Here is a 21,382-nt window from a genome sequence, read left to right on the forward strand (position 1 = left end):
CACACTTCTTTACATGCTCATTATAGTTATGTACAATTGTATAATATCTAAACACAAGACTCAGACATAGATAAAGGCACTTTTCCTTACAAGTTTCTAAAACATGAAGTGATCTAGTGTTTTCTGAAACACCCCTTTTTCTCAATTATGCAATGGCACATGATTCTTCATGGATGCTTTTAGAGATTCAATGTATTACATCCTTCTGTGGGTACCCCGCACTTATTCTCACATTCTGTTACTGATATGCCTTCACCCTGTTTCTGGTTTATCACTATCACAAGTCATGCTCAAACATGCTTTTCCATATATTCTTTTCTTTGTGGGGAGAGGGTTCAGAGATGGAGCCCAGGGTTGCATTACCATTGAGCTACATTCTCAGCCCTTTTAATTTTTCATTTTGAGACAGGCTCTTACTAAGTTGCTTAGATCTCATAGGATGCTGAGGCTGACCTCAAACTTGCCATCCTTTTGCCTCAGCTTCCTGAGTAGCTGCGATGATAGGCATGCATCACTGTGCCTAGCTCTTTCCATTTATCCTGAAATCTTAGTGTTCTATGTGGTTGGTAACCAGGAGTATCATTGCTGGATCAGAATATATACTTTTTATTTTAATAGATGCTGGTAGACTATTTTTTTAAAAGATGCAAAAAATTATATTCAATCTGTAATTTATGACAGGACACTTTTCAGAATGCAAAAGTGACGTTCCTCTCAGGTCCACAGATTCTGTGTCCAGATAATGGGAAGGGCACTCATCTTTTTAAGTGACATTCATTTTATTAGAAGAAAGGAAATCTGTAGGAAGACCTAATATTAGCATGGGAATGGCCCTGATCTTTAAAATCTTTAAAATGTCATGATCTTTAAAATTTTAGCCAGTCTTTAAAAAAATTGGTAATCACATTGCTATTCTAATGTTACGTTTTCATGTAAAGACAATTAGAACATTTTTCATGCTTCTTTTTTTTGCTGATTTATTCATATTGCTCAAGACCATATTTTCAAATCCTTTGCTTAATTTTTTGACCATTTTTCTCAAAATAGAACTCTATTCTACGGAGATTAATCTACCAATCTGCAAAATGCAAATTATATTTCACATCTACTTTTTCTCTTTTGTATGCCATATTTCTCATAAAAAAAATGTTTAGATACCATAGAGTCATATATTACTACATATATATCTTTTTGGACTGCCATTCCTCAAAAAATTTCCTCTGCTCCTCACCCCTAGATTATGCAGATAAGTATATAAAAAACTCTCAGATTATTTTCTGGGAGTTTTGATGTAATTTAGCTTTCCCACACTTAATTAAGCCACCTGCAATGTATTTCCATACATGAAATATGATATAACTGTAATATTATTTTTCAAGATGAACAGTTTTTTCACAGCTCTGTTTTCTTAAATAATCTGCTCTTTATCTGCTGAGTTAAAGCCATCTAAATCAAAGCTAATCATCATGTATTCTGGAATCCACTTCTGGATTCTATATTCTCTCTCTTTTTTCTAGTTGTCCATTCTTGCCATAATACTGTACAGATTGAATTGCTGTGGTCTCATGTTAAGTTTTGATGCCTGATCAGATAAGTCTTATTATTTAAATACACACACACAGAGAGAGAGAGAGAGAAAGAGAGAGAGAGAGAGAGAGAGAGAGAGAGAGAGAGAGAGAGACACACACACACAGACACACACATGGATATAGGTTGGGCCAGATATACATATATGTGTATCTCTTTGGCTCTTCTTAGATAGTATCTTTTTACCCTTCATAAACTTCAAGGAAATTTTATACCCAATATTCCTTCTTCCCATAAAAATAACTTTTTTGAGTTTTTAAAAAATTATGTTAAATAGGGAATTCTGGCCCAAGTTCTCACTGAGCTGAGCCTCATCTCAACATCCATTCCCTTAAGAAATGCAGGTTAGGTTATGCTTCTCTGCTGGGGGTGATTAATAGTAGGTGTGATTAATAGTTGTCCTCCCTCAGAAACAGAGTATCAAGTGGTCCTACCCAGTGATTCCTATTTAAATGAAAGAAGGTAATTTTAATTCCATGTACTGCAATGTCAAAAGAGGTTAAACAATTTTTCTGAAACTTACACATTCACATACAATCAAGGGTGAGAGACTTCACGTCTGCTGAGCCAATATTTCTTATTGGTCCCCAAGGAAAAAGAATGTGGCTCCTTCACAGTCAAGCATCTGAGAATCCAGGCCTTTGCCCAAGGGCAAAAGATTTTATCTATGGATTCATTTATGAAAATAAATTTTTAATTTAAAAATATATAAATTAAAAAATAATTGGGGGCTGGGGATGTGGCTCAAGCGGTAGCGCGCTCGCCTGGCATGCGTGCGACCCGGGTTCGATCCTCAGCACCACATACCAACAAAGATGTTGTGTCCGCTGAAAAAACTAAAAAATAAATATTAAAATTTTCTCTCTCTCACTCTCTCTTTCTCTCTCTCTCTCTCTCTCTCTCTTTAAAAAAAATAATAATTGAATGCATCTATGTTGTGTCACGTGATTTTTTTTTTTGCTATGTTTACATGGTGAAATGACTAAATCAAGCCAGTTAACAAATCCATCTCCTCAGACAATCATATTTTTATGGCTAGAGCATTTGAAATCTACTCTTGGAGATTCTGAAATATGTAACCCGTTGTTATAAGTTATAGTCACCATTATGGGCAAGAGAGCCTGACGCTTCTTCCTCCTTTCTAACTGAAGCTTTGCACCCACTGATCAGCATTCTCCCCTCTCTGTATCCACTCCAACCTCCAGAAAACACCATTTTGCTCTCCAGTGCTGTGCATTCAACTTCTTTATGTTCCACCCCTAAGTGAGATCATGTGATATCTGTCTTTCTGTGTCTGGCCTCTTCTATTTAGCACCGTGTCCTCCAGATTCATCCATGTTGCCACAAATGGCAGAATTTCCTTTTATTTGTGGCTGAATAAGATTCCACTGTGTACAAACCTCACATTTTCTTCATTCATTTATCTGTCCATGGGCACTTAGGTTGGTTCCATTTCTTACTGTGAGGAATAATGCAGCAAAGAATGTAGGAATGCAGATATCTCTTTGACATCTGATTTTAATTCCTCTGGATAGAAGTGGGATTGCTGGATCATATGCCAGTACCATTTTAATTTTTTGAGAAACCAACTGGCTGTTTCCCATAAAAACTATATCAACTTACATTTTTCACCAGTAGTTCATTTTCTTCTACCTCCTCACCCACCCTTTTGTCTTTGGTCTATCTGCTAATAACCATTCCAGTTAGTGTGAGATTATCTCACTATGGGTTACATTTCTATTTCCCTGATGATTAGTGATGATGAAGACTTTTTCATATACTCATTGGCCATTTATATCTTCTTTAGAGAATGTCTATTCATATATTTTGCCTACTTTTTAAAATTAGGTTGTTTTCATATTATTGAGTGGTTTGAGTTCCCTACGAATTTTGTATATCAGAACCATATCTGATATACAGAATGCAAATATTTTCTCTGTGTGTTGTGTTTTCACTATACTAGTGGTTTTGTTTGGTGTGTAGAAGCTTCTGTATAGTTTGATACAACCCCATTAGTTTATTTTTGCTTCTGTTGCACGTGTTTTTGGGGTCATATCCAAGAAATCTTTGCTCAGACCAATACCATGAGTGATTTCTCCCTATGTATTTGGCTAGTATTTTTGTTTGTTTGTTTGTTTGTTTTTTAGATATTGGTGGACCTTTATTTTATTCATTCATTTATATGTGGTGCTGAGAATTGAACCCAGTGCCTCACACATGCTAGGCAAGGGCTCTACCACTAAGCCTCAGCCACAGCCCCTCGGCTAGTGGTTTTATAATATTATGGACAAAAGTTTAAAAAATAAAAAAAGACATTCATGATTAATTTTTTCATCATATTATTCTACCATCAAATAGCAGTCTTTCTCCAAGCAAACATCATTATTTATTATAGAAAGAGGGGAGGGATCAATAAATACCCTTTTCTTCTCTTTTGAGAGTCCAAATCAAAAATATCTACAAAAAACCCTCTGAAGAGATAATACAGAAAAAAAGTACTAGACTATCATAAATGGGTGTGGCACACGGAGAGAATGAGAGAAAAAGATAGTGCAAAGAGCAGCAGCACAGAATAAAATTCACCTAATATGTAAAGTGCAAAGATGAGGAAATAAAGGAGACAAGAGATAGAAATGGAAATGAGTAGAGAGGATAAGCTGTAAAAAGTTACAAGTAATCCTCACCCCCATTGTGACACTGAAAAGTCACACACAGTACCACATCATAGCTTTTGTTAAACCCATCAGAAAACTGAGTGTAAAAATAAACCAAATTGAAATTTAGAGAGTTTAGACACCTTCTAGAACATTCCTCAAGAAAATTAAAATTAGACATTTAGACACATTCCTCAAGAAAATTAAAATTAGACTGACCATATAATACAGCAACATCACTTCTGGGTGTGAATCCAAACTAATTAAAAGCAGGATCTCTAAGACACATGAGCACTCCTATGGCCACTGCATCACTATTCCTAACAGACAAGATGGGCAATGACCTAAGTATCCACTGACAACCAGATAAAGAAAATGTGGTGAATACACCCATGGGATATTATTCATTCTTAAAAGGAGGAGGAAGTCCTACAATATGTGACAACATGGATCAACCTGGATGGCATCATGCTAAGTGACATAAGCCTGTTACAGGACACACACTGCATGATTCCACATATTTGCAGTATCTAAAGTTGACAAATCTGTAGAATCAGAGAGTATGAGTGTGGTTGCCAGGAGCTAGGCATGGGAAATTGGGAAGTGATAATTAACCAGCATAAAGTCTGAGTTAAGCAAGATGAATAAGTCCTAGAGATCTGCTGTACAACATGAGCCCTTAGTTAAAAATATTAAATTCAAATGTTTTGAGAGTATATTTCTCATGTTAAGTGATCTTATCAAATTTTCTTTTTTAAAAGCACTATAAATTAAAGAATTAATAAGTTGGAGGTAGAATCTAAAACTTCTGATCAGTGAAATATACCAGTAGGAAATGATCAGGCAGGTTTGAAAAAAATTGTAATACATATATTCAAAAAAGCACTCTTATGATAGACAAAGAACTCTTAGAAATCAATAATAAAAAGAAAACTATTTTTAGATAGACAAAAGATTTGACTTAAAAAAAAAGATGACCACCCAATAAGCATTGAGAAAGATACTAAACATAATTAGTCATCAGGAAAATGCAAATCCTAAGCACAATGAGATACTACTGTAAGCTCAGTGGAAAAGCTAAATGAAAGTGATTGGCAATCTCGTGTGCTATTAGTAACTGTAGCTTTCATATATTGCTATAATTAGGAGTATAAAGTCATATAACAAATTTGAAAAACACTTTGACAGCTTTTAGGAACATTAAACATGAATCTCTCTTATAATCTAACAATTATACTCCTCAGTTTTTACTCAAAAGAATAAAAGCACTTATTCAAAAAAAATTTGTACACAAATTTTTATTGAGGTTTCATTCATCATTATCAAAAACCAGAAGCAATCTAAATGTCTTTGAATAAGAAAATGTTTTAAAAAATTGTGTCATATCTCTAGAACAGAATGCCATTTAGCAATAAGAGGAATGAGCTATTGATTCATGCAACAAATGAACAAATCTAAACAACCTATAAAGCAAAGGACACCAGCTACTGGAAGCACACATTCTGCATGATTTCATTCATGCAAATTTCCACAAAGAGCAAAACAAGTCTATAGGAAAGTGGCTGCCTTGATCGGGTGGCAAGGGGACTTGTGGAATAAACAAAATGTCTACATGGGCACGTGTGAATGTCAAATTCATCAAACCAAACACTGGATATCTGTCTATATTATTCTATGCAAATTATGCCTCAATAAAAAAATACATATGCCTTTGTAAAAATATATGCTACTTTTCGGCAGGTAGAAAGAAAGTGAACTTACTTAAATGTGACTAAGTAAGAAACCTGAGCTCCTTCTACACAGAATCTATAACTCCCATCACAGATCAAGTGACAACAGAGACAGGAGCTTCCAAAAGGCAAAGGCAGGGCACATGGCCAAGCTCAAGACCACACAGAACATAGGGAAGGGAAAAACAAAGCCTGGAAGAGGAAAGCAAAATTTGAGCCATAAACTGAGGCATTTCACAATATTAACAGACATTTTTTTTTCCATCAATAGGAGTTGGCCACTTCATTATAAACTTTATTTGAACATCTGAAATTAAATTATACATGCTTAAGGGCTTAAATATTTACGGTATGGATCTTTTTCCCTACACTTGAATACTGACTTTTTTCCTCAATCAACTGTTAAACTCCAAATAAAGGGAGTGTTTCAAAATATCAGCTAAAGTAAAAGTGCTATACTGTAGGGTAAAAGTGAAGGGAAACCTATAAACAATGTGTGTGCCATCACATAGGCCGAAAAATATGACCTGGCTGAAATATCTCAGAATATCAGTTTCTTTCATCTTGAAAATGGGCATAACAACACTTTCTTCAAAGGAGTTACATGGGGGTTAAAGAGGAAACCCTGCATCACATATTAAACATAGTGTTCGGTATGTACTTAGTGACTGGAAATCTCAATTTCTTTTTCCTCACTCACAGTTTCATGTCATGCAGATCAAGAGGAAAAACAGCCAGTGGAATTTAAACCTCAACAAACATAGTTAGGACTTAAAGTTCTTCAGAAGCCAGTTTAGAACACCAAGCAAAGTCAAATTATTCTAAACACAAAATACTTTTATTTTCCCTAGGGAAAAAAAATGAAAACAGTAAACTAGACACTACTGTCTAGGAAATCATATTATAACCAGAGTGCCTTGTACATATAACACACAAAATTCAATAAATTTACACCCAATTTTGAGAAGTTCACTTTTCTAAAAGGTTCTAATGAGGGTTGCTAGTAATTGGTAATAAAAAACATCTCCAGGTATATATCCTTACCTGAGAAATGTTCAGTGTCTACTGGCATCTAGATGTTTTCCTATAAGTTAATGAGGATACAGCAAACATCTATTTACCCCCAGAGTAAAAAGAACAGGGTCAATGTGCACTTCTGCAAAACAGAGCAGAAATTCACATTTCAACGATGGGCAAAAACAACTTTGTAACCTAGTCATATGTTTGCAGTTTTGATGGCTGGCTGTCCTCAGTGGGGATCTGAAAGAGCCTTGTCCTACCTTCAAAAATACCTACTTGCCTGGGAGGAAGGAGGAAAGGGGCAGATTTTGATAGTGCTAGTCTTTGCTTTCTAAGTTATTCCTTGTTCTGAAGTTTCCACTGTGACATGTGAAAACCTCAAATTCTCAGCCTGACTCCCTAAGACTGTAAATAATGTTCTGAAAACATGTTTGTCCACATTTCAGTTTCCAGGAGATTTAAAGTGGGATGTACAGTTGTTAAATCTCCAGACATCAACTTCCCTGAAAAGAACTTGGGCTTTCTTCTTCCAGCCATGGGCTTTAATTTCAGGCTTTAAAGACCCCACCAAACAGCTGGATGTTGGAGCAGCCCATCCTGAAAAAAAAAAATGATTCCCTCATAATGAGGAAAATAATCAAAATGTCACTTGAATCCTATTAAGGATGCTAATAGCCCCCAGAACTCGACTCACCCCCATCTGCCAAGCCTTTTCCATCTATCCGCCTCAGAGAGGGACTCAGCACAGAACTGAAAGATGAAGGATGTAGTAGGAGGAAAGGAAAGCCATTCTAAATCAACAGTTAGACTCTTTCCATTTGTTATGATGATTAATTGCATTTCTACTAAAGTCACCAAGGATAATCAATCTAGGTCTGGATTTTTAGAAGTGTACAAGAACAATAAGTAGTTAGCAAAGTAGTTGCTGTGTCAAGGACATAGAGGAAAAGTCATTACTTCTCTTTAAAAATATCTAAGACTAGTATGTATGTAAGCGAATTTGAAAGGGTAAAGTAACATATTTATTTGCCCAATTAAACCTAAGTAATCATAAGGTCAATAGGAAAACAGAAGCAACTTAGTTATTGGACTTAACTAATTGGCAATCAACCAGTAGAGAAGATCTGATGGTTATGGGCCAGTGTAGTATAAGCAATGACTTGCAAGAACCAGCCAGTTAAAAGACATTTAAAGGCATGAATGTAACATTATTTTTTAAAATAACATATAAATATTCAGAGTCTCATTGCTTATACCTTAAAAGTATTATGATCTTCAAGCATTTGGGCTTTTAAGTGCTTACAATTAATAGCTGTATTTTAAATCCCTTTTTTCCTCTCCGGGCCACCCACCTCCAAGGAAAAAGTAAGAATTCAGGGGAAAAAAATTCCAGGATAAAGACTACCAGTCCACAGGGACTATTAGCATATCAATGAACTGTGTTTCTATTTACACTTCCATCACTGGAGCTAACTGTTAGCTATTTTAAGGAAGAGGTTATGCCTTAATTAACAGCACTTGGTAAATGAAAGCCAGCTGCATTTCTTAAGTATGTTCAAATTTCAAAAATTTTATTTCACAGCAGGGATTCCAGTTCGTCCAATACTTTCATGTGATAACACTTCTGATCAAGGAAGAAAGTCTTTAAAAGACCCCAAATAATTAGTTTCCAGAACTGGAGTCAACAAAAAGCATAATTAATGAGTAAGCAAATTGTTTATCTCTGGAGCATTAATATGCATGCACATTTTAAATGAAGGGACTTGAAGGGAATACAAACACCTTCAGTATTTAATACTTCAAGCATGGATATTCCTAAATCCTTAACAAAACCAAGTGCTCAGGGCAATATCACCAGCTGTGTAGCATGGTGTATGCCTATAACTCTGGCCCTTCACATTGTCTGTCCTGCCTATACCCTGGAGCTGTTGGAGGATTGCACTTAACCATGAGCATTGCAGAACATGAAATCTTGTCGTTTCTGCTTGCTTTCTCTTTCCTTCTGGTCATTCTCTGCTTATTCCTCAGCTGCACAGTTCTATCACCCATTCTGAAGACCCAGAGCTCCCTCCCTCCCCAACTTCGTGATTTTTCTCCCTTTCTCTCCCTTTCTCTCTTCTCTGATTGGAGGTTTCAAAACCGGCCATAGGTGAGGGCTTTGGAGAACTTCTGTCACAACAGGTCCAGAGCCACACTCACAGTCGACCACTTTTCCACATTTATCTCACAAATTGAGAATAAAAGACAAAGCTCCCAAATATTTTTCAGTTGTGGTTTTAACCCAAATTCTTGCCCTTTTTTCAAAGATGTCAGAAACAACAAATATGGGACCACATATGACCAAGTTAGTAAATACAGGAAAAGACATTAGTAGAGAGCCCCTTGTTTGATTTTTACTATTTAGGAGGCACCGTCAGCAGCAGCCCAACAGCAATACCAACACCAGCAGCAGCTGCAGCCCCAGTCTTCTATACAGCTTATGTGTATGAATTTATTTCACCCATATAACAGTCTCCCAAGGTGAGTATTATAAAAGAGGAAGCAGTGGCACTGGAAATTAACTCTCCCACAGTCACAAAGCTGGTAAGGGACACAAAACCACCCAGTGTCACTGTGGAACCTGCCCTCTTACAAACCCACCAGACCGCCATGCCTATTTCTATCGCATGTACCTGTGGTATTGAAATGAGACTCTGTTCTACCATTTTGAAGAAGTGATCTTTTCTGGGGCTAAGATGAGTTGAAATCCCTTCAGTATACATTACTAAATATCCCCAGCACTGGACAGAAAGGAAGTTCCTTCTACCTGTGTCATACACCTACCGGTGAAGAATGGAAAGACATGTAAAAGTTACCATGGATCAAACAGAAATGCCTAAGTATGGGCAGTGTTTAAAGCAAATTTCCCCTGCATGAGGCACTGTGCTCTTCTATAGGCCTGGCAGTATCCCTTAGCTTCCATCAAAGTCCCCACCTGCCATCAAAGCCCTTCCTGTCTCTTACTTCACTATTGACCACCATTGATGATTCCATAGTTTCCCTGCCCTGACAACACAAAAGTTCATTCTAAGGGGACAGATATAAAGGAAAATACTTCTTCCTTCTGTTCAATATCTCCCCAGTAGCATTTTGTCCTGTCCAGGAGTTTTGAGAATAGCCCCTAGGGATAGTGCCTTGGTACCCCATTGTCTAACCAGGAGAGGTGATTCAGTTGGAAAGAAACTCAAACCAGGTGGAAGATTGAAGTATCTGGGACAAAAGACCATTGGGGACAAGATGTTGCATGGCCTTGATGTAAAGAGGCCAATTAGAGTTTCTGCCTAGTGATTCCCAATACTTTCTCTGTTAGCTTTGGTGCCAATAAAAATGTCAGGGAAAAGAGAGGAAGCTTATCTACAGTATTTAAAAGAATATAAAGTTTAAAAGTAGGGTATGTTGTCAATCCGTGCCTTTAGAATAATTACAATATCTTGAAAGTTTTGAAATATTATTAAATCTTTTCTATTTGCTTTCTGGCCACATTATCACCCACTTAGCTTTAAACAACATCAACAACAAAAACGCAAACCAAGAGATCAAGTCAGCTTTCCTAAAAAAGAGAAAAATCTGTTCTGAAAGCTTCTGCTCTGAAACCAATTGCCAATTTGGCAATAAACCAAGCGAATTTGACAAACACCCAGCAAACTATAAACATAAGACAAGCATGAATGCAGTACAAATACCCTCTCTGAAAAATGCCAATTGTATCCAAAGTCCAGTAGTTTGAAAAAGCATAACTAACTCCTTCTTTTACTACAGAAAGAAAGAAGCACAAGTACTTACAGTGTCATGAGACTTGTCCTTGACATCATAGACGGTTAGTTTTATTTTGGTCTCCTCATAGATGGGATACTCGGATGGGAATGTGACACCAGTCAAAAACAGTGGGTCTCTTGTCCCCTGAAACACACAAGCAGACAAGTTGTATCCAATAAGGCAGCAACTGCAGTCGGCAACACGCGGTGACACATGAGAATGCAGAAAGTGTGTCTGAGGCTCTTTTTCTAGGAAATAGTTCTATTAGAAGACAGATCTGAATTGCCAAATGTTGCTCACAGGCAACAAGGAGACCCAGGGCCCCAGAGCACTGGTACAGCTGTTGATGGTAGATAGACTTGTATCACTGTTGGAGCTGCTAATCATGAGACTTGAAAAACAATTTATTTCATTATATGCAGAATGTGCCAGCAGTCAGTCCATTTAAAATATATTTCATAGCTATAACCTATAATTTACGTGAATAATCCAAGATAGTGACTGATAAAACTAACATGAAGTTATTTTCTCAAAAACAGCCATTTGGTAATCTTATGCTGTTCATTTTTTCCCTTGCTATGATTCAACTGAAAGCCATGCTCTGAGAGGACCTGCTTGTTTTTAAATGATCAGCTGTGACCTTTTTTTTTTTTTCCTGCTAGACCAACTTAAAAACTTAATGAAAGAAACTTTAAATATGATAGATTGGGACTATGAAATAACTAGCTCAGGAAGCAGTATACAGAATATTTCAATGCCCCAAGATTTAATCTTAGGGAGCTGACATCCAACACTAAATTATGTATATATACACATAAACATACATATCTGAATATCATGGGAATGTTTGCTTGGGGTCTATAAACCAATTTTCTATAGAAATTTCTGAAATCCCACATGAATTCATTCATTTATTCATTCTTTTACTCAACAAATACTTTTTGCTTGTTATGGTGTCAAACACTTAAGTGAATAAAACAGCCAAAAATAGCAATGTGTGTTCAAATATAAAATTTTGAAATTTGCAAACATAAATCATTTTTATGTTTAAAGTGATATATTTTATGATATGTGTGTTTTATCACAGTAAAAAATGGGGCAAAGAGAATTTCATAAATAAATAAATTCTTTTAAGTTTTTGGTAATATTTTGAAAATTACTAATTTAGAATAAAGATTGGAAAAAAATTGGATGTCAACAATTTTACAACTTTAGCCAAGCTATCTTTAGATGAATAAGATTATTTTTGTTAATTCAAATGCAACATGAACTATACATTACATTGGCACAGGAACCTAAGGTTTTCAAAGGGCAGACTCAGGGCTGCATGGGTATCTGGGTCATTCCTATTATAGAAGTGACTGGTCTGAATCATTTATTCCGCCAACCGCATCAAAGCAGACGGGCAGCTCTGAGCCAGCCAGGTCTGGGGCAGGCTGCTTAAGTTCTTACAGAGAAATTCCTGGTTCTAAACAGACACAGCTCACAAGTCTAAGAAAAACAAGCAAACCTGAAGGAGTTTAGAGTCTACTTTCCCCAGCTCCAGATGTGCACAAAAGTACCTCTCTCTTCACTAAGATGCAATCCGAACAAAATAATCAAAAGGGAAACACTTCCTCTTTTGAATCTGATCCAGCACAATAACGAGTTTCCTCTTGACACATTCTGAAGGCCATATTAGTAACAATAAATGTAAATAGGAAATCTCTCATCGGATGAGTAATATTTACACCTTCAGCCTGGAAATGTTACAGTTTCACAAATCAATCACCTTTCTTTGAAAAAAAAAAAAAAACATTGGACTTTGAAAAATACACACACAGCAAAGAATCTAAAGTTTCCACAATCGGACTGAAGAATACAGGGGGAAAAAAAAAAGAGCAAAAACACTTACCCTCTTTAGAACTTCTATGGGTACTTTACAACTCTTCCCTAAAATAAATGTTCTTTCTCTTTCAATTAAAACCTCTCTCTATATTTCCCCCCTCTCTCCATTCTAATGTCTATTTGGGGATTCAAAGGAGAAACTTTCCTATCTTCGGAAGAAAAATACAATCTTTCATTGAAAAAGGTTAAGATCCCCGCTGTGTTTATTCTGGTGAGTTACCAGTGCAGGCTTACTAACCTCAGGTAGGCGTTCCTTAATGACAGAGGACAGTAACAGCATGGCTACAGACCCTGAGCTGTTTGCTCAAAAGGTGACAGGAGGCAGGTGGGAGGGTGAGGAGGGGGAAAAGGGAGAGAGAAAGCGAGAGAGAGAGAGAAATGCAGGCACACAGCATGCTCACCTCCACAATTTCAGTGCTGGAGTATCTTATCAGACTCTGCTCCGTGGGGTGGATTACAGAGATCTGCACCACTGTGTTCAGTTTCCGATCACGGACAGGAGCCACGAGATCCTTGCATGCTGGCAACAGCAGAGGAAAGAGAGGGAAAAAAAAAGAAAAAAAAAAAAGGAAACTAACACTGTATCTCAGGGAAAACTTCTGTCCTGGCTGAAAGTAAACTTAGCTACGCGCTGAAGGAAACCTCCCGGGACTCAGGCTGGTTTTACAGAGGAAGTCCTTTGGAAGTACCTTACAGAAGTAGGAAGTCACGTGCTGCGGAGCCGAATTGAGAGTTCATTTCCACTGACCACATTTGCAACTCATGCAAGTCTTGACTGCTCTGAGATCCCAGCTCTAATGTGTGACTCTGCACATCCTGCTGGGACTTGGGTGACTTTAATTAGTCATTAAACCCTGGGCTTCAATTTAGACTCCTTGATGAAGTAAGCTGATTTCGGCCAGGTCCAGAAAAACTAGGATGTCCCTTACTGACAGTGGTCTGGATAGTTCGGATGTTAGAATGCGCACTGGGTCCTTTCCTACCTATTTTCTAGAACTGCCCTCCTACATACAGTCAGAGGCACCAAACCAACCAAAACAGGAAGAGTGATTACCCTGCAGCAGCAGCAGCAGCACTCAAGCAGAAAAGGAAGCAGAGGAGGGGTTTAAAAAAGCCCTCTGTCTGGAATTCCAAGCCAAGCCTGGGAGAGAGCAACGGGAATAAAGATGGGGTAATTCTTGCCCAGGGGCCACACAGCTAAGAACTTTCCCTTGAGACACCAGGCTCAGATTACAGACTCTTACTGCCATACCATATTTACTTGAATATTTTCTCCCTCTCACGTATCCTTCCCACCATGTGGGGAAGAAAACATCCATAAGAAATAGCTTTTACAGTTAAGTCCTGTATCCACTCTCCTAACTACATTCTCCCTCCCTCCGGGTTTTGAAATAGTAACTTCATTCCTCACTAGATGTGATGTAAAGTGTGTGGCTAAGTGTGAAGCAAAATGCCTTCACCAGAGGTGGCTCATGTTAGGCTCAGCCTGGTGGCTCTGGGTCCTGGAATCCACCTGGTGGGGCTGCAGGGTTCTGTACAGCTCCTGCCCCACTTCCCTGACCAAAGCATGAAGGCAGGGGAGGATGGGTGTATTCAAGCCAGGTCACAGCACTGCTGCAGCAGGTAGGCCTTTATCCATGGGCACAAAGGTAATATAGCTGAGATGTGAAACTTGAAAGCAAAGGAAATCATAGACGTAATTATCACCTTTCAATTGCTTACAGATCGTCTCATTTATTGGAGCATAATGAGATAGGAAAAAGCAGGAGTTCTGAAATAAAATAGGCCTGGTTTTCATAGAGCTCTAATAGTTAAGCAATGCTGGAAAAATTATTTAACTTCTTAACTTCTTGCCAGAGTTTGGGATCCTCTTATTCCTATCTGGCATTCTGTCATATGTTGTCCTTATTTAAACCACATGCCTCTAGCAGTATAGGAGAGCTTAGGAAAGCTCGTGTGGAAAAAATAATAGCCAGAGTTTATTTAACCCTCACTATTTTTTAAAACACTCTGCTCATTATGTCTTTGTTCCTCAAAATGGTGCTTTGGATTAGTATTGCAGTTTTGCATTTCAAGAACTAGAGCTTAGAATCATGAAGTGCTCATACCTACATGACTAAATCCCCTAGCAGCTTGCTGACATCAAACCCTACCATCTCTACATTTTTCCCCAAGGGTATGGATTTGCTCTCCTGCACCCTGGAACTTCCTTTGGAAGACCTTTTGCCATGGTCTTTTACTGTTCAACCCAAGAGATCTACAGTTCTATAATGACTGATACAAGGTTTCAATAATATCAGCATGTCAATGGAAGGAAAGAAAAAACTAGATTTAGATTTTACGGTTCTTTGGTGGTTGTTTTGATCATTTCCTTTTCTTGTCTTATGAACCTGTTCAATTTTATCGCTCTTGGTTTTCTGTTCACAGTGAGCATCAATGTGTGCTCATTTGCCTTGCATCTATGTGTCTTTGGATTTTAAAGCTGGGGCCACTGTGTTTCCAACACAAGAATGTTGCTCATGTTCTGGTTATAGCTTCACCTCTATCTTGTGAGCTCATGACACCTTTGCTCAAAATAAGTCAATTCTTTCTGAGTTCTTATCGGGCTCGATTGTGGGCTGTGGTTATTTCCCAGAAGTGAGCAGCTGTTCTGCATTTCATCAGAGAAACTCAGCCTCACTCCCCACAAGGACAGAGAAAAATCACAACTAAACTGAAATGTTCTGTGCCTGATCTGCAGACCTCCCAGTACCAAGCAGCATAAAACAATAGTGGTATGTTATATTTTGTACCCCCCCCCAAAAAAACAGGCACAGAAAATAATAGTTATCTTTTGGGCTGCACTTATCTCTTTTCTTCCTAACAGCCCACAGTACTGACAGTTCCTTAGGGCTGAGGTGGCAAAATGTCAAGCAAGGCCCTGAGATCAGACAGCACTCCTGAGATACAGCTCTAGGTTCCTTTCTTCCTAGTTCTGTGGGCTGTGTAAGTCACAAACCCTTAGATACATAATGCCTGTGTCCGCCTACCACTCAGGGTAGAAGCAAGGAAGAAATTAGGCCTGTTATAAACAGACTTTTCTATGCACAAGTAATGTTTACTAATGTCATTATACTAATACTTACCAACATTTGCTGTTGTTATTATGTAAAATAGTTTTTATTGGCTCAGTCATACTCAGTTTCTTACCATATCCAATATTTCTTTATAAATGCATTTCCTAAAGTGAAACCCAGAAACATCATGGATCTCAAACTGTATTGAAACTGTACCCCTGGAGGGGTGATAAATTTTGAATGAGTGGATTGCTTCAAGGAGATATTACTCATTGGAACAGTATAAAATCTAATCTTCTTGGTAATTATTTCGTAGCTAATAGAGAATCTTGAAAAAAATCTGTTTTTAAAAATTAAAAAAAAAAGTTATATCAAACTTCCAGCCACTGTTACCACTGTGCATTACCCAAATACAACTCTACCCAAGAGAGCCCTACATAAATGTCTTTCTTCAACTTAAAAAAGACTAAAAGAAGGCCAAGTTTTGGGACTTTGCTTCTGTTTTGTTTATTTAAGAACCCTAAAACAAATGCTAGTCAGCAATAATACATTCATCAATAGATTTTTTTAAATTTTTATTTTGACCTTTTTACTGACTTTAATTTAGATCGAGCTATTTAAAAGTATATCACTGAACCCAGACGAACTGAAATACACACGATGTTGACAGGCTGGAATTCAAATGTGTTTGTGTCCACTAATTGACTTTTTTTTCCCTTTGGTACCAGGGATTGAGCTCAGGGTACTTGGCCACTGAGCCACATCCCCAGCCCTTCTGTCTATTTTATTGAGACAGGGTCTTGCTGAATTGCTTAGGGCCTTGCTAAATTGCTAAGGCTGCTTTCAGCCTCTCAAGCTACTGGGATTAGAGGCATGTGCCACTGCACCCTCTGATGATTTGAAATTTTTCTTGAGAAAAATAATAAAAGCTCTGAGTGAACATGTTGCCTATTAACTCTTGTCATTGTAACTAGCAATGTGAGGGGTTCGCTTTCCTTTGCCAACCATGGCGAGTGAGCAGCCTCTCAGGCTCAGATTTGTCCAGGAGCCAGGCGGATCTTCACTGGAGGCAAATTCTTGGTGGAAGTATAATGGTAAAAAGAAATGGAGCCTCCCTCTCTCCAGAGAGAGCTCCCACAGGGCTCATCTCTGAATTCATTGCTGGATGAATGAAGGCCCACTGCGGCCTGATTCTAGAATTTGTCCAAAGCTTAAAATCCCTATCACTATTGGGCTAACACTAGAATAACCACAGGGCCTAAATTTTGCTAAATTTTGCCTCAGGGCCACAGTTGCTAACCTCTGGTTAAGAAGCTTGCATTCAGGAAGGGGACTTATCTCCTAGTAAGCTCTAATATTTGAGGTTCCAGAATAGAAAAGCTGGAGTCTCCAGGGTACTCGTTGAGTCACAGAGCCCTTCTGTTTTTTAAATAAAGTATTGGGTTTCATTACACTTGGCAATCATTTCTAAATCATGTCAAATCTACCGATTTCATAGAGGCTTTCCATCATCCTAGCCAACTTTGGCTGGAAGCCTAAAAATGTCTCCTGCCTCACGTCAGAAAGCTCTGCCCCAGCACTGATCAGTGTGAAATGGGGCCCGAGCAGCACCTCTGGGTGCTGCTGAATTCAGAGGCACTTCCCAGGTCAGGGAGTTCTGAACCCTGCAATAGATGTGGCGGGTAAGCATGATAGGGCCACAGGCCTTCAGAAGGAGAGGTGGCCGGAGCCTGAGCCGCTTGAGTTCATGGTCAGCCCAAACAACTTTCCTAGATCCTAAGAACTTCTTTGGGTCATTCATCTTGCTTTGCTGTCGTTCACCTCTGTTCCAGTCATCTAGCATTAGTGACATCCAGAAAAGTTTTTCCTTCTTTCCATCCAGAATAAAGCAGACGGGGAGTGTGTTTGTGTGTCTGTGTCGGGGGGGGGGGGGAGGGGGGGGCAGTTTGTCAAGAATTTGCAGATCTCCATGATTCTATAGTCAAAATTAGCCAAAGGAAATTTAGGCTTAGAGCAGACACCACACAGTATAGCATATGGAGGGTAAAGTAATGTTTTTGACATAAGATAAAACTGTATTTGATATGAATCATACTTAAGAGCTAGATGACTTTGTCAAATTATTCAACCTCTTTGAGCCTCTGTTTTCTTATCTGTAAAATGGGGCCTCTGTCTTCTCCACAAAATGGAGAACAGAACAGTCTGTATACATTTGTTATAAAGACTATATAAGATCACATGTAGAATGCTAATCATATAAGAAGGCTTTTACATTGTTATTATTGACATTAATAAGATTCATTAGCATAAAATGATCTTATCTCACATTTTTATACAAAATGCTAATTAAATGCTCAAGATAATTTGTTTACTCCTGATTTTATGTAAGACACCCTTTTCCAATAAAAGTGTCTACTAATATATACCTGTGACTTTTTTTTTTTTTTTTTGGTACTTTCTCAATATACTTTTTTTTTTTTGGTACTGGGGATTGAATTCAGGGGTACTCTCAACCACTGATCCACATCTCCAACCCTTTTTTGTATTTTATTTAGAGACATTTTGAAACCCTTTATTGGGTTGTATGTTAATTTGAACAGACAAGCATATTAATGCATCTCACCTGTAAAAGCGGGTGAGTAATCTTAATGCTTTTTAACTTTACTTCTGACTGGGCACTTCCAGATGAGAAGTCTGAGGCAAAAGCTTTATTTCCTGTCTGCAGGCAGATAACACAAAAGGGCTGGGAATCACTGGGAGGCTGCTGTTCCTTTAGTTACAGGATGTTGGCCTACGGGGTCTGGGTGGAGTGGGGTGGAGTGGGGTGGAGGGATGTTATCTCAAACACTGAGACATGCCAGGGTGATGGACTTGCTCCTTGCTCTGCAGATTTCCTTCATCAGGAAGGAAGACGACAGATGCTAATGAAGCTTCCTAATCTTGCAGTTAAAAATCAACATTACAGGTAGAATCCTTTGTAGCCAGGTAGAAGCTACACTAGGAGGAGATTTTTGTCTCTGAAGGAAGAGCACTCCTTGTCCCCTCTACAGATTCTTTGTGGGAAAAAATGAAGAGTAATCCCCACCTGTTAAGGGCTAAAAAGGCCAGAGTAAGGAGGGCAGGGAACTTTCTAGAATAGAAATGTAGACCCTGCATCCCCAGAGCTTTAGAGAAATAACCATTTGGCTTCTGGCCTCCCTCAATAACCATTCTTATCTTGCCACCTCTGCTAGGAAAATCAGCCACTTCCCTGAAAATGCAGGAAGGACTTTCCACAGCCCACAGTAGTTTTTTCTTTTCTTTTTTTGTTGTTGTTGTTTTTTAATTCACCTCTCAAATTCTTAATGTTCGGTCAAGTTTCCTAAAAATGTCACATATATATATTCTTTCTCCTTGTACTTCAGAACATTAGATTCTACTAATCAACTGATAAGCCAATTTAGGTTATGTTTCCAGCCCAATAAATTACTGGACTCCATTATATGGTTTCACAGTTACCATTCTATACCAGTGATTACATTTAGATTAAATCAATTTACATCATACATTAAAAGATATATGGAACACTTAAGAGTCTAATAGCCCCTTCTCCCTAATTACTTTGCTGGTATAAAATGCTTTCCTGTTTTCAGTTTCCACTGACTTTCTGTTTTTTATTCTTCCTTCCCCTGAGGGATTTTAAGACAGCAATTTTCTGAAGCCTAGGATCTCTACAGTTCAGATCCCCTGAGTAGACTGAGAAGACGGTACTGCCTAGTTCCCAGTGAACTGCATTCCAGGATAATTCAACTGTGCCCGGTAAGATGGTATAAAATTTCTCCCGCCTTTACGTTAACACACAATGGGAATCACACAAGTAGAGGGGAACACTTTGGTCACTTTTGATTATTTGCTTCAGGTTACTTCCCAGAAGAATGTGGCTCTAAATCATGCTGGGCTGATTTGTGGTCATTAATTCTTTTTCCATGTTCATTCTGTATTCTCTATGATTTTTAAAAGTATTTAATGCATTGAGTGTAGCTTCTCTGCTTGCCCTCTCTGTTCCTTTTAGCGTATTTTCAATTGGGCAAGGCTGCTTTCTGTAATTTTTCTTTTTTGGTATTAATCCTTTGTGTTCTTTTGTCCTCTATCTCAAATTTCCTAATATGTTGCTCTCATTACTCTGAGAAACAGATCATGGAAGTCACTGTTCCTATATTCATAAGACCCAGCACCCTAGGGGTCAGGAACTCATTGCTCTTAACAAACCGCAGCTTCTCCTGAGTTAGCTAGTCAATTCAAGTCTTAATAGAAGCATAACAAAAATGTGTTATCTTCCTCTTAACTGTTGTTGTTTAATTGCCACATACTAAAGAGCATTCGAAACATGCATAGCTGCCAATATAAGTAATATTTGTTGAAAAATTAGACATCCAAATTAATATTAAAAAGATAAAAATTTAAAATTTTTATTTTCTATTTTTTGTTGTTTATTTTGGCACTAAGATAAAAAAAAAAAATAATGTCCCTAATCCAAAACCAGGGCCTTTTATTCAAATAAAGACAATACTCCTATAACTTTTAACAACAATATTATTTCTAGGTTTCTAGAAGATCAGGGGAAAACACAGAAATTTAATGTTTAAGGTTGAAAACAAAAATCAATCCTAGGAATCAAAACACACATGTGTGTGCACACAAGCGCAAGCACACACACACACACACACACACGAATGAATGAATGAATGAATGAAAAAATGAATAAACAAAGCTATTCTAATGCAAGAATCCCTTAGGTATATTAAAATAATGCTAGACACTTTTGCTTCTACCTTACAACTAAAAATTCTGATATCATATATAATTTAGGGTTATTAAAATAATACATGAAATGTACAAAGAAAGCAGGGCTGGGGGCAGGAGGCATGCTTTACTGAGCCCTTACTATGTGTTGGCAGAACTTGCTCAGACCCTTGGCTTCTGTGGCTCATATCCATCCAGGTCAATGATGTACCCTTTGCTGCCTCATCAGCTCTATGTGCATGTTTTTATTTTTTAGTCAATCTTCACAGATGACAGCATTTAGCACATGGTTAAAGACTATCTTCATTTTACCAATAACTCAGTCATTTGGAGTCTGAGTTCCTATTTTTCCAATAATATCAATCTGCCCAGTAGAATCCTCTGCCTTTAAAATAGTGATTTGGCTTTGTAAGGAGAATTTTAAGACTCTCAACACTCAGATAATAGAATTAAAATAAAACTTGAGAAGCTGAGGCTAATACCATAGAGGGGAAACAGAAGAAGATGGAGCTCTTGAGGAAAACGGGCAATAATTTACAAGAGGGAACTTAAGAGATTTTGTTACAGAAATATTGCTTTGAAATTGTTGCTACACTGAGATTTGAGCACCACGGCTCCTAAATTTTCTGACAACTGATTCACTGATAAATGAAACTTATTTCCTTGATATGAAAAAGCTAGATTGCTTGGAAACGGAATCTGAGAGAAAACTGTTACTTTTTCCCATGACAGAAGAGTATAAAAATATATCACCATATTTTACGTGTGTCTTTATGTGTGTTAAATAGAAACATGCCAGTCTTTATATTATTTTTATTAAAAATGGGAAGTCTGAGAAGATGAAATTCACTCCTTTATTAAGAACACTATT

At 37.7% G+C, this 21,382-nt stretch overlaps 1 protein-coding gene across 1 annotated transcript in view; it reads right to left on the reverse strand.

The window, feature by feature from the left end:
- Positions 1–21,382, reverse strand: part of Inpp4b (inositol polyphosphate-4-phosphatase type II B) — a 756,225-nt gene that overhangs the window by 311,282 nt on the left and 423,561 nt on the right. Inside the window, exons 7-8 of the mRNA XM_026386173.2 lie at positions 13,075–13,193; positions 10,814–10,930 (exon numbers count right to left, since the gene is read on the reverse strand). Of these exons, the coding sequence (XP_026241958.1) occupies positions 10,814–10,930; positions 13,075–13,193 (236 nt within the window). The remainder of the gene's footprint in view (positions 1–10,813; positions 10,931–13,074; positions 13,194–21,382) is intronic.

This window comes from Urocitellus parryii, chromosome 10 (assembly GCF_045843805.1).
Source record: "Urocitellus parryii isolate mUroPar1 chromosome 10, mUroPar1.hap1, whole genome shotgun sequence".
NCBI classification, from domain to species: Eukaryota; Metazoa; Chordata; class Mammalia; order Rodentia; family Sciuridae; genus Urocitellus; species Urocitellus parryii.